This window comes from Phodopus roborovskii, unplaced genomic scaffold (genome assembly GCF_943737965.1).
Source record: "Phodopus roborovskii unplaced genomic scaffold, PHOROB, whole genome shotgun sequence".
NCBI lineage: Eukaryota > Metazoa > Chordata > Mammalia > Rodentia > Cricetidae > Phodopus > Phodopus roborovskii.
This window is the reverse complement of record NW_026126407.1, coordinates 51,596,750-51,611,161: the sequence shown is the minus strand read 5'-3', so window position 1 is coordinate 51,611,161 and position 14,412 is coordinate 51,596,750. Positions and strand designations below refer to the sequence as shown.

The following is a 14,412-nucleotide window of genomic DNA, read 5'->3' as shown; positions in this document are numbered from 1 at the left end:
GCCACCAGGGGGCATGTGAGTTCTGAGTCCTTGGCAGGGGCTCCTCACACGGGCCTGAGCCACACCCAGTGCCTTCTGTTAACCAGTGTTGCACAAATTTGGCCAGGCACAAGGCTACTTGGGGAGCATGTTAAGCTGGGGTTGTGTTCTGCAAGCTCCAGTCAATGTTACTGCTGCAGGCTAGGTTACACTTTGAAGCCAAGAATCTGATTGGCCCTAACCATTTTCCTTAGTTGTCCTAGTTACTTTTCTATTACTGTGATGAAACATGACCCAGGCAACTTATCAGAAGTATTTAATTTGACTTACGGTTTTAGAGTGTTAGAATCCAGGACGTGGAGCAAAGGAACAGCGGAGAGTACCTCCAAACTTACTCCCAGTGATACACCTCTTCCTCCAAGGCCCCACCTCCTGATCCTACCCAGACAGTTCCACCAACTGAGGTTCAAGTGAGCCTCTGGGAGCCATCCTCATTCATTCCACCACACTCCAATCCCTGACCACTATAGGTTTGTGGCTCTCACATTGCAAAATGCACTTAGTCCAACTTCAAAAGTCCCATACTATTCCACAGTCTCAACCTTGTTTCAAAGTCTTTCCTGAGACTCGCACTCAATCATAACCCCATAAAAAAGAAAAGCAAATCGCATAGGTCCAATATACAATGGTACAGTGTACACATTACCATTCCAAAAGTGAAGAAGCTTCCAAACCCCTGGTATATCCTTCATAGCTCTAAAGCCAGAACCACATGGATGACACTGCCAAATTTGACTATCTACTTGAGATGGAACCTGGTCCCCTTTAAGTGACATTTGCAGAAACTTTCCTTTGTGGCTGCTTTTTAGCAGAAAATTTCTGAGACTTCTTACAAGTTAGAAGCATAGCTGGCTGGAGTCTTGCCCTTAGGGCACCCCCTCCCTGCCCCCTTTATCCCATTTCCCATCAGGTTACTCTTTCAGAACAAGCCTTAGCACCAACATTATGTTTCTTATTTTTCTTTTTCTCCTGTACATTTTGTATTACTCTTTTTCATTCTGGACCTGCATAAGAGTGCTTACTAATAATCAAACAACAGAGTCAACATTAGGCCATCTTGAAATCTCCAACAAGCCAGACAGTGCACACTTTTAATCCCAGCACTTGGGAGGCAAAGATAGGCGAATCTCTTAATTCAAAGCCAGCCTGGTCTACACAGTGAGTTCCAGTACTGCCAGGGCTACACAGAGAATCCCTGTCAGAGAGAGAAAGAAAGATACATCCACCAAAGAAAATTATTCCATTATTATTCAGCCTCAGGCAGACTCTTAGGACAAGAGCAAAAGGCAGCCACATTCTTTGCCAAAATATTACATGTATGATCTCTGCCCAGTTGTTTCTACTTTACTCTCTCCTAAAACCTCTTGAGCTAGGCCTTCATAGTCCACAATGCTTTTAGTACTGCTGTCCTCTAAGCGCCAACAAGGGTAGTCCATTAAGTCTTGTTTATAGCATTTAAATATTTTTCTAATCCAAAATCACATTTCTCCAAAAACAGTGTGGTCAAACCTACCATAGAAATAGCTCACTTTCTGGTACCTACTTTTGTCTTAGTTACTTTTCTATTGTTATGAAACACATGACCCAGGCAACTTATAAAGAGAAAGTGTTTAATTTGGCTTATGATTTTAGACAGTTTGAGTCCATGATATCAGAGAGAAGAAAACAATTGAGAGATAACAACTTGATCTTTGCCACCAGGCAAAGAGGGAGAGGGAGAGAGAGAGAGAAAGGGAGGGAGGAGACTGGGAACTCCTGTGAATTTTTTGTTTTGTTTTGTTTTTTATTTTTTTTTTAAACTTCAAAGACCATTCCAGTGCTACACACCCTCTTGAGGCCGCACCTCCTAAACCTTCCTAAGCATCTCCATCAACCAGAAACCAAGCATTAAAATATGTGAGCCAATGGAACCATTTCTCATTGGTGGTGGTGGTCTGGTTAGGTTTGATTTTTGTCAAGGCAGGATCTCATGAAGCCTAGGCCAGCCTCAAAATACTACGTAGCTGAGGATGGCCTTGAACTCCTGACCCTTCTACCTCCACCTCCTGAATTCCAGAAATGCAGTCATGAACCAGAGCCAGTTTATGGGATGCTGAGAATGGAACCCAGAGTTTTGTGCATGCCAGATAAGAACTCTGTCAACTGAGTCACAACCACACAACTGAAGTCAGTTGTCCATGTTTGAAGTCAGCACACCAAATTCTTGGTTTCTCTTTAGAAGAGATCACACTCACAGCCCTTCTGTTACTCAAGGTAGTGACTTGCTGTGACCACGTAGTGACGTTCTTCTCTCAACCCTGGTCTGGATGGCTTCCCCAACCTCCCAGCACAGCAGCAGCTTCCCCAGTCTATGACCTGCCCCACCTCGTGTGCATCAGAGCTTATCACTCCTGGCCCATGAAGGGACTTCAGGGAGGGCCTAAAAGGTTCCCCATTAGTACATGGTGCTGTAATCTTAGTGTCTGTGAGAGGAGCAGGGTTTTCCAAACATGTTTATGTTCATCATCTTTTCACTGTGCAACTTCCTGGAAAGATGTGAACCAATATCTAATTATGCCAGGCAGGCCAACACTGACAAAAAAAAAGGAATGATTCCACCCAAACCTGGCTTAGTTAGCTCAGTTAGTTAATTGGCATTACTCACAGAAGATGGGTGGCTCAAAGATAGCTACATCACAGAACAGCTAACCCCAGCACAGGTGGCAGGTCATGAACACAGGCTCCCTGCTCAACCTGCACACAGCTCACAGGACGAATTCCCTCTCCCCACACTTGTTATGCACTTGTTACTTTAATGTTGAAAGAACACTGGGGAGAGATTTGTGAATCTTGTCATCTTTGTTTACTTCCTGAGTCTGATACCCTGTCCCCCCTTGGGAGATGTTTCATTTTGGAGAAAATCACTACACAACATGGTTACTGTGCAACACTCCACTCCAAAAACCTACCAGCCCAAACAGTTACTGTTTACTTTGAAAAATTACCATTTTTCATGATTCTAGCTGCATGTAGACTGTGCCAATCTGGGTTAGGATCAGTGACTTTAGACAAGAAGTTTTAGTATGTGTTGTTTTCTTGCACACTAAGAATGGACCTTGGGATATCCGCGCATGCCAGGCAATTGCTCCCCAGTGAGATACACCCCCAGCCCTTGAAATGGGTGGCTTCAGTTGCCGCCACCAGTATCTAGCATCAGCTGAGGGCAGGCTAGGGCTGTCTGGCCTGTGGTAGTGATTGCCAATGTAGTTTAGCTTCACACAGTGCCTCATCCTCCAGGAGCCTAGCTCAGGCTGGTGGTCAAGGTGGAGGTAGATCTGAGAGAAGGAGGAAGGGGGAAGGAGCATAAAACTCCCACTGAGAATCTCACTTTGCTGTCTTCCAGTAGATAAAACAGATAACCAGTCCAGTCTAGGTTAAAGAGAGGAGACACAGGCAGATGTGTCTAGAGACACTGGGTTGGGTACCTGGGATCCACTTTGGCGTACTCTTAAGAACAGTCCTCAAGCCTGGCTATAGCTCAGAGTATCTTGCATTAGAATGTTCCACAGCTTGAGCTTCCTGACTTTATCTCAAGAGAAATCTTATGGGTGCAGGGAGAGGACTCTGAATCTAAAGCAAGTATACTTGTCAGGAGCAGGGTGTCATGGTAGCAGCTACCTAGTGCCCAGTTAACCTGAGAGCAAGATGTCTTTTTGTTCTTCCAAGTGCTGGCAGCTAAGCTTGGCAAGTGACAGGACCGTGAACCAGCTTGGTAGATGCAGATCCAGGGAACACAGGAGGGCGTGGAAAGGGTTTATCATGGCATGCTTTGGGACTCTGGCAAAATGACTTGAGTAAGCTAAGCTGTATGAACTCCTCATGGCTCTGCAGAGTATTTTCTAATTTGCCTAAGAGTCTGTCTTTGTCTACACAACATCTAGTCACACTTTTAAATTTTTTTTTGAGGAGAAAAAGTCTGTGTAAGGATTTGGGGACCCCTCAGGACCAGTATAGGGCCCACCCAGACACCAAATTCTCACCACAAAGGAGATTTATTATCCAGAAAGACAAGCAAGGCATTGGGGAAGCTGCCTCTAGATTGGGCAAGGCAGACAACAAGCAGAAGATGTTGTTTGCAATGTAAATTGTTAAAGAGAAAAGGAGAAGTCTGTGCTAAGATGGGTTAGTAAGACCTGACTGGATAGGTTAGGCGGCAGTGTAGCCAAGTAATGGATTTTGATTGCTGGACCTTAGTGTTTAGTTTCAGGAATAAGTCAGTGACCAAATAATGGAACAGATCTTGGGAATAGCTTTAGGAATGTAATATAATGGTTTAGTAAGAAAGAGGAAAAGACAAACTTGTCTACAGTGGTTAGGCCTGTTAGAACCCTTCATTCTGGCTGGACAAGAAATTGTTGTATAGCCCAGGCTGTCTTTGAATTTACAATGCTCCTCCTTCTTGATGAATTACTAAGCCTAGCTTTTTGTTTATTTTTGAGACAGTTTCCTGATATGTAGCCAAGGCTGGCTTTAAACTCAGGATCCTCTTGCATCAGCTTCCCAAGTGCTAGGATTACAGCTGTGTGCCACCATGCCTGGCTCAGCCTGTTTCTATGTAGCTGGCCCACCCTGGAAGGACCTAAGCAAGTGGTTTATGTAAAAGGTGCTCCCGAAAGTGCTGGTAGGGGACAAAAGGGGAGGTATCATGTTATAAGAGGACATTGGCACTGCTCAAGGCTAATTTCTATTTTTAAAAGCCTGATATAGAAATTAAACACGTGTGTGTGTGTGTGTGTGTGTGTGTGTGTGTGTGTGTGTGTGTCTATGGCTCATATTAGATTCTCAAAGGAGTTCATGCCTTGGGAAAAATCTGGAATCCAGGAAACAGTTCAGGTTTTCACATTATGTTCCCTGAGAAACATCTTGGTTGGTTCAGAGAGCAGGATCTGGAACAACTGAGGAGTAGTCAGCGCTAGCCACCTCTGTCTCTCTGTCAATCACCTTCACCTCCTGGCAGCTGTGACCCCTGCCACCAAGGCCCTACCCAAACTTCCACAGTGGTTGCTTCTGCCAAGACAGTACCATGACATCCCAGAGGTAGCAGCTCTGGGCCACAGGAAGACTGGGGGCAGGTTTTGCCCTCTCTGGATTACACCAGTAATCCCATAATTTTAGAGGCAGAAGCAGAAGGACCAGGAGTTCAAGGTCATCCTTAGTCTTACAAGAGTTCAAGGCTGGGATACAAGAAACCATGTCAGAAAAATGAAAACAGTGCAAGCACCACAGAAATGGGCCTCACATGTGGCTCAGTGGTAGAGTGATTGCCTAGCATGAACAAGGCCTGGGTTTGGACCTCAGCACTGCAATAACAGCAAGTAATTAACAACGACAATAATAATCAAAATAATAAAGATCATTGACAATATCACCAATTGCTGTCGGTGATTTGGAGACAACTAGTTTATCAGTGTCTCTTGGGAAGATGGACTCACACACACACACACACACACACACACACACACACCGCTGCAGTCCCGTTTCATTGCTATTCCTGAAGAACAGAACAAGGAAGAATTCTGGCCAGGCTTTCCATCAGTGGATCCATCTCCTGCTGCTCCGGATCTGGGGTGAGTGCCAGCATGAAGTCCATGCTTTCTCACCTGGCCTCCAGCCAGAAACCACCCCTTAGCCTGGTGAGCTGTAGAAATGAGCCTGACTCTAAGTAAGGCTGACAGAGAAGAGCAATGAGGGGCTTCAGGGCCAGGTTGGGTCTGAGGCTGAGCACAGAGCTTCCATTAGGCAGAAGTTGGGGCAGTGGTGCAGGTCAGTGCTGGTTGGTAGCGGTGGACACCAGGATGGGCTAAAGAAAACCAGATCTGAATCCTGATTTCAATATGCTGTGCCTCAAGTGTTAAGCCACGCTGCAGGCAAAACACAAAAACACCAAAGGGAAGCTGCAACTAGTGGGAGGTCACCAAACAGTGATCTCACCTTCTGTGGATGCAGGAAAGGAGAAGAATTAAGTCCTTGGTATCCAAGAAGACCCACTACTCCCGTGGAGTGTCTGGGAAAGTAGTATCAATCTTGGAGTTCCTGAGTCAGAGCAACTCCAGGTCAGGGACAACCACCACCATCAACAGGAGCACCCTGAGACCAGATCCAACCTGAACTAAGTTATCCTGAGCTGACCAGGAATATCCTGTCACTCAGAGATATAAGGGTTTTTAGTTATTAAAATATCATAAAGGAGCAGCGCCTCAGGAAGAAAATGGACTCTGGAGGGGGACAAGAACAGCTGGCGTCACCCCATCACCACCTGGAACTGGGCAGAAGCCCTGGGTGGAACTATGTTCCTCCAGTCAAGGTTAAGTACTGCACAGATTAGAAAGAAATGTAGTGCCTGGCAGGTGATTCCTGTAGGAAGTAGAGCCCTGACTCCCCATCACAGCTCTTTGGACGGTGCTCAGCCACAGTTAAACGACCAGGTGCTAAGGTGACCATCTCCAGCCACCTGCCCCCTGTAATCCTTCAGCTCACCTTGCCCTTTCCAAACCATGTGATTGGCCCCAGAAATATTCATGTAATCCAGGCCAGCCAGTCACTACACTGCATTCTATCCCCAAATCACAGTGATTGGTCCAGATTGGTTATATGACCATGCTGGCAATCAAGTGCCTGTCATGCTCTCTGACAACTATGATTGGCTCAGAATGGGCGCAGACCCCTGCAAGCTAAGTGTTCTGGAACTTTGGGAAGGGAAGTTCCCTTCTGGACTCTCCTGGGAGATGGAGGAGGGCCCCAAACAGTGATGATCCCTCGGTATAAAAGGCCTCCCTGAGGAAAGAGCCAACCTATTGGAAGCACAGTAAATGGTGAGATGCGGCCTAGTCCCAGTCGGTCCCAGCCCTTGACTCCAGATCCAGGACATAGGAGATGGAGCATCCATAAGGTCTCAGCTTTTAAAAGAAAGTCAAAGTATAATGTCTGTCCTTGTCCCCTCAAGGGCAGCAAATTAAGGCTCCCTCTGCACACAGGCAGAGAGCTGGATCTCTGCTGTGGGGTCCCCACACCCCAGCTGTGGCATCGTCTGTATCCAGCATGGTTCCAGGTGTCTGGACTGGCTCTCTTTTCATCCTGGACACTGCATGATTCCAGAAGCACTCAAACGGCCAGCAGGTTCCCAGCCAGTTATCTGGACACCATTGAGCCACTGTGGGACTGGCCAGAGGAGGAGGAAGAGGTGGTGGCGCTGAGCTGAGAGAAACGACTGGCGCAGGATTCCAGGCTCGACATGGAGCCCCTGGGGAAGGAGCATGTGTATACCTTAAGTTATCTCCCAGGCAAAAGCTGCTAACACTACAAATGAGGCCCCAGGGCTCCTTCCTCAAGACTGCTAACCACCAGGGGCCAACCAAAGCACGGGGGGAAGCCAGTGGTGCCATAACGAGCAAAGAGGAGCTACCAGCTCCCTGAACCTCGTTCCCAGGGACCAGTCAAGCCTGGGCAGCCAGGAGCTGCACTATCTAGAATGAAGCAGAAAAATACACAGCCTGGGAATATCTCAGCCCCAGACTTGTTCCCTCTGGTCTTCTTCAGTCAAAACTAAGGATGGTAGTGCAAGTCTGTAAACCCAGCACCCAAGAGGTGGAGGCAGGAGGAGTATGAGGCCCAGGCCATCCTGGGCTTCTGTCCAGTTGACTCCACTCTAGATATCAGAGCAGAGCAGGCCAGAAAGACTTTCTAGTTTCTTTTTGTTTTCTGAGATAGTTTCTTATTATGTAGCCCACGCTGAACTCAAACTTGGGATCCTCCTGTCTCAGCCTCTTAAGAGCTACCACATATAGCTACATTTGTTCTTGACAAGTGAAATAAAAGGGGGTGGGCATAGTTCCATTGGTAAAGTTCCTGCCTGGCATGCATTGAACTTGGGGCTTGATTCCCAGTACTACATAAAGCCAGGAATGGAGGTACACACATGTTATCCCAGCACTTGGCAGGTAAGAGGATCAGAAGTTCAAGACCTTCCCCAACCACATAGTGAGCTCAAGTCCAACCTATATTTCATGAGACTCTGACTCAAAACTAATGAAAATTTAAGATTAAATGTGTAAAGGGGGAAGAAACTGAAGACATTGCCTACTTCACTTCTGAGTACCTACTATGTGTCAAGTGAACCATATCATCTGTGGTTCCCAATTAGCAGTTGGGCTTTCTAAACCTCAGGGAGTTAAAGGGACTTGTCTCCTTAGTACAAGGCAACTGGGAAGCTCGGTGAGGGGGGGGGCTCTTAATCTGTTCCAGAATATTTTAGGATAGTTGCAAACTGAAGAATTCGGGGGTGAAGGGTAGTCTCCCCTCTTCCTTCCTGGCCTAGTGCACTGAGATCCTTGAAGGGAGGTTCTGCTGCTACAAAGGGTGAAGGTCCAGCATTACAGCCTCTTTCTCACACTAAGGGGCTCCACTGAATTCTTAGAGAGGGCTATTGATGCCCATCCAGGAGAAATGACCCCGGGCCACTGCATGGTTGGTCAACAATCACAGAAGCAGCCATGTCTGCAGAGCGGGTCAGAGTCCCAGGGCCCCTACCTAAAGTCTTCGGACGCCAGCACTTCACAGTAATACAGCAGCTTGCTCTTGGGGCCAGGGCTGTGCAGAGCTGTCAGAACGTCATCCACACCCGGGAGGCTGCAGGCCACACTCTCAGAGGGGCTGTGAATCTGCCACTGGAGCAGGTATGTGCCAGGCCACTGAGTCACATGGGAACCCTGAAACACAGAACCCACAGTAAGACCAGGTCCTCCTGGGGAAGAGATGGAGAGATGGGTTCCCCTGGAAACAAGATGGGGAGTTGAGTCCCTCTGGGGATAGTTTGGGGACCTGTGTCCTACTGGGGATGATATGGGGCATGGGTCTTCCTGATGCTATGTGGGGCTGGGTCCTCCTGAGGACAATATGGGGCACTGAGTTCCCCTGGACCTTCGTGGATCTCCTGTAACAAGGCTTGGGAAAGGAGTCTTTTTCTATTTGGTCTTTTTCAATATCCCAGGAAATCCTTTTAAGTGTTTTCTTTCCAAAGCCTCCTTGCGGTGACTGCTGTACCCAGGGACCAGAGTTTCCTGCTCAATGTAGGGGAGTAGACACTAGGGTATAGGGACGGGTTTGTGGGATGCTGTTTCCACTAATGAGGTGAGGTCTGCAATCCAATGGCTTCTGAGAATCCACTAGGAGGGTGGGCTGTTAGGAAGAATGTGTGACTGGGCAGGGATGGGGAAGTGGGAAGATTAGGGGGGCAGCTCTGAGGAAACATTGTGGGGTATTCAGTGGGATGGTAGGGAGCTAGCTATGACCTGCATGAATCATTTGTTTCATGGAACCTTTGGTAAGGTTCATGATGCCCATGGAGCCAGAGGACTCTCACTGTGTGTGTGTGTGTGTGTGAGCATATATGTACATGTGTGTGTTTATGTGTAAATGTATTTATGTGTGTATGTGTAAATGTGTATATGTACATGTGTATGATTGAGAGAGAGAGTGAAGAGAGAGAGGGAGTGTGTGTGTGTGTGTGTGTGTGTGTGTGTGTGTGTGTGTGTGTGTGTATGCAGGGGTATAACATTCTGCTGGTAATACTGGCCTTGTGGGGAAATTGGGACAAGCAAGGTAGCTTACAGCCCAGTTACACATCCATGTTGGCCCTAGACCCATGGATTCTCAGCTACCATGAAAAGCTTCATGCCAGAGTCACAGGATGCAGGAGATGTGGACTCCCAGCCATACATTCAGAATGTCATAGTGGGGTTTTTGGGGGGGTTCTGAGGCCCAGGTCTTGGGATGCTGGACCTGGCTGGATCTCAGGACCTTACCACTTGCCCTCCCGTGCAGACCTCTGACTCTACAGCTCACTCCAGCCCCATGCCATCTCCAGCTTCTTTCTCCATCCTGGTTCTTGCCATCCCTTCCACCTCTCCCAGCCCTGGCCAACCCAAGACCCTCTTCTGTAATGAACTCATATGGAGAAGTGGGGCTTGGGGTCCCAAAGCCCCATCCTCCACCCACCATGAAGTGATGACATGGGCTGAACAGTGTTTCCCCAAATCCATGTCTACCCAGAACCTCAGAAAGATGACCTTGTTAGAATATTTCTCCCATTTTTCAGCTAATGATTTAGGGTCAACTAAACACAACTACTGCTATCCTTACAGGAGAAAGGGGAGGGAACTTAAGGCACAAAACAAAGACATGGAGGACAGAGCCATAGGAGGAGAGGATGGGATTGCAGTTATGTGTCCACAAGCTGGGGACCCACTAACGGGCCAAGAAAGAACCCTTCCTCCATCTTTTAGGGAACCCCTGAAGGCCCCTTGACTTTAGACCTGTAGCCTCCTAAATTTAGAGACAAGAAATTTTGTTTGACTTAAATGGCACCAGCAGTTGTCATGTGGGGCCCCCATGTGCATGTATGTGCTTGTGCATGAGTCTGTATGTGTGTCCACACCTGGTTTTTCTCCACATGGGTTCTGAGTATCAAACCCGGGTTTTTGTGTTTACAAAAAAGACAAGCACTTTACTGACTGAGCTATAGCCTCAGCCTCACTTAGGCCATGTAGGCCCTTTAATGACTTCTTCTCCTCGTGGAGAAACTGAGGCTCCAAGATCTCCCTGGGACTCCAGCTGCCTCTTAGCATCCTCCCTCTGTGTAGCCTTCTGGAGTGGAGGGGGAACCTCCTATTACACAGTCACTGTGGGCCTGTCTCCCCAGCCTCCCCAGTCTGCCCAGTCTCCCCAGTCACCCTGTGGGGTCACAGAGACTGGAAGCACATCCACTTTGTCCACAGCTGTCTCCCCAGAGACCAGGCCTAGGACGGATGCTTGATACTCCATGCTGAGTTAGTAAGCAAAGTCCACACCTACACACCTGAATGCTCTGACCTTCCCGGCAGATGAGGGGCGCCTCTACACGGCTGTAATCTGCCCCGAGGACCCAGCTCTTGTCAATCAGCTGCCCACTGGCTCTAACCCCAGGCTCCTGGGGACCGAGATTGGGTGCCTGCTTTACATGGTACAAATTGAACACCACATCTCCTCGAAGGATGTCAAAGTCCCAGGTGATGACTGACTCTCCTTCTGGAATAGCCATGGCAACCTGCATAAGGGGAGCAGAGGTGGAGTCCCAGGGTCAGGGTGTTCTTCTCCGGTCATCTATTTATCTCCCTGTGGTCAGGATGAGCTTCTAAGACTACCCACTATCCACTCCTCCAAGAACCCCCCCTCTGAAAGGCCTGGTTACCTGGGGTGAACTGCAGATGCTGGGGGTATAAGGGTACCCAGGGATTCTGCAACCCTCCCATGTCCCAAAGCTTCTTGGACAGAGCTGAAACTGAGTGACTTGAATCACCCCACACCCAATCTGAAGGATCTGAGACACCACCCCACCCAGACCCTCCCAGACAAGGTAGCACCAAGTGGCACCTCATGGGGGGTCCCGCGGAACACGCTAGCTGCATGGTAGGTCTCACTCCACTGGCGAAGCTGGTCAGCCTGCTCCTGTTCCTCTTCAGTCATATACAGGGACTTGGGGACCAGGCCTCCTTCTGGAACATTACACTGAGAGGAGATTTCAAAAACTAAAAAGATTGGCATATCAGGTTGCCTCATAGGTGCCCTATGAGCCCTGGAACCACTTAGACTAGTGAACTCTATTGAGCTGGGCAGTGTGGCTGTGGCACCACCCTCTGAAGCCCTCAGAACTGATGGCAGGGTGAGATACCCTCTTCTCATTTAATGAAAGAGGGAAAACAGGGTGTTGGAAGAGGCTAGGCTGCTTTCCCAAGATCACACAAGAGAACATGGCTGACCAGGCACAACACTGGGCCAAGTGTGATGGTACAGCATTCAGGAAGTTGAGGAAGGGGAAGCCCAAGCTCTGGACCAGCCTGAGCTAAACAGCTTCAGCAAGTACTCCTAAATGCTGCACCATCTCTCCAGCCCTCTCTGCCTTTGAAAGAACCAAAGGAAAGCCCCACCTCAAGAGATGTCACACCTCTAGGGAAGCTTCTACAACCAGCCCCGTCCCCACTTGAAAGTAAAGGGGATCCCCTAAGGTGCTCTTTGTCAGCTTCCTGACCCCAGAAGTCTGGGTTCCCAGGACCAGCAGCCAGACTCACCACACTCTGTCCTCCTAGGAAGTCGGGGATCACAGCCTTGTCCAGGTAGTCCACCAGGCCGCCAGGGCCCTGGTAATTGCTGCCACTGTAGATGAGGAACTTCCTCCTGGTGTTCTCATTGATGAAGGGGCTGACCTGGGGACAGGACAAGGGTGAGTTACAAAGCAGAGTCAGAACTGGGCACTTTATTGGTTGGTTTTTATTTCATTTTGTTTATAGTCTGGTTGTGTTTTTGTTGTTGTTTACTTTTTTGTTTTGGTTTGTTTTTGCGTTTTGAAAAGGGTTTCACTCTGTGGCTCAGACTGGTATCGAACTGGGCTTCTTTCTGCCTCAGCTTTTTGGATGCTGGGTCTACAGGCATGCACTACCAGACCTAGCTCAGAATTGATCTTTTTAAAAAACGTTTTTTGTTTGTGCTTATTAATTTTAGGGTGGGCATCTGTGGAAGTCAGAGGATAACTTTTGGGAGTTCTTTTTCTCCTCTGGAGTATGTTCCTGGAATTGAACTGGGGTGGTCAGGCTTGGCCACAGCAGTCTTTCCTGCTGAGCCCTGTCACCTGCCCCAACTTGACCCCAAGCATGGCATAACTGGACATGGTGGTACATGCCCATAATCTCAACACTCTTGATGATAGAAGCAGGAGGATTAGAAGCTCAAGGTTATCCTTGGGTGAGTACTGAATTTAGGCTACCTTGGGTTAAATGAAATCCTAGTTTTAAAAAAGGAAACATACTAAAACTACAAAAGTTGAGCTTGTGTGTGTTTATACAACTCCTTTGGAGTTGAACAAGATAGAAATCATATCAATTCAAAATATAGCTGTTTTAGAACTGTAGAGATGGTTTAGCGGTTAAGAGTACTGGCTGATCTTCCAGAGAACCCAGGTTCAATTCCCAGCATCCACATGGGAGTTCACAACTGTCTGTAACTCTAATTCCAGGGGATCCAACACCCTCACACAGACACTTATGCAGGCAAAACACCAAAGTAAATAAAATAAATCATTATAAATTATATATATATATGTGTGTATATATATATGTGTGTGTGTGTGTGTGTGTGTGTGTGACCGGGTGATAGTGGCTCATGTCTTTAATCCTAGCATTCAGGAGGCAGAGGCAGGTGGATCTCTGTGAGTTCGAGGCCAGCCTGGTAGACAGAGTGAATGCCAGGACAGGCCCCACAGAGAAACCCTGCCTCAAAAAACAAAGTAAACCAAAGAAAATTATATATATATATATATATATACCTATTTTGTGTCAAGAAAGTACTATTAAGTGAAAAAGACATCCTGATGATAAATATATTAATCTAAGCTTGCAATCATCAGGAAGTTTTATCTGCTGAACCCTGCTACCAGCCCTGACTTACTTGCTTTTTTGACACAGAATCTCACTATGTAGACCTGGCTATCCTGAAACTCAATATATAGATCTGACTGGCCTATAACTCACAGAAATGCTCCTGCCTCTGCCTTCTGAATGGACATGACTCAGTTAGTGAAGTGCTTGTCACAACTGGATCTGGATCTCCAGAACACACACGCGTTTAAAAAAAAAAAAAAAAAAAAAGCAGGGTTTGGTGGCACCCATTGGTAAACCCAGTGCTTGGGAGTTGGTGGGTCAATGATAGGCGAGCCCCTGGGGCTCTCTGGCCAGCCAGCCTAGCCTTATGAGTGAGCTCCAGGTTCGAGGAGAGACCGTCTCAAAAACTAAGGTGGAGAGCTCTGAGGAAGGACACCCAAGGTTGATCTCTAACTGACACACGAATGTACATATGTGCACATGCACCTGACATACATGTGCAACCATGTGAATACATACCTAAGTAGAAAAGTGTTAAATTAAAAGTGCAGGTTTCACATGCTTTTGTTCATCAGGTCATAAAACCCCTACCATGATCCAGTTATATTTCCATCTCCTGGAAAGGACCCTGACAACCTTGGAGCCGCATCATCTCTGCGGCTCTATGCGTTCAGGATCATTCACCCGCTGCATGGCCCCACTCTGGCTCACCAGCGTCCATAGCACCGGGAAGACGCGGGGCGCGCGCACGATGAGCAGCCGGCCCAGGGTCTCAGGGTAGTTGTCCTCTACCACCTCGATCATCCGCAGCAGGGCCTTCACCCCTGGCCGCCACAGATGCCGCATGTTGAGGCCCTCCAGGTCCAGTAGGCAGGTCCAGGAACTATGACAGACACAGGGCCCCAGGCTCTACCTGGCTCTGCCACCT

General features: G+C 47.9%; 1 protein-coding gene across 1 annotated transcript in view; it reads right to left on the bottom strand.

The window, feature by feature from the left end:
- Positions 1-6,975: 6,975 nt before the first annotated feature.
- Positions 6,976-14,412, bottom strand: part of Sec14l5 (SEC14 like lipid binding 5) — a 34,847-nt gene continuing 27,410 nt past the window's right edge. Inside the window, exons 11-16 of the mRNA XM_051181361.1 lie at positions 14,196-14,367; positions 12,180-12,314; positions 11,485-11,619; positions 10,931-11,158; positions 8,605-8,783; positions 6,976-7,318 (exon numbers count right to left, since the gene is read on the bottom strand). Coding sequence (XP_051037318.1) covers positions 7,207-7,318; positions 8,605-8,783; positions 10,931-11,158; positions 11,485-11,619; positions 12,180-12,314; positions 14,196-14,367 — 961 coding nt within the window. The 3' untranslated portion in view covers positions 6,976-7,206. The remainder of the gene's footprint in view (positions 7,319-8,604; positions 8,784-10,930; positions 11,159-11,484; positions 11,620-12,179; positions 12,315-14,195; positions 14,368-14,412) is intronic.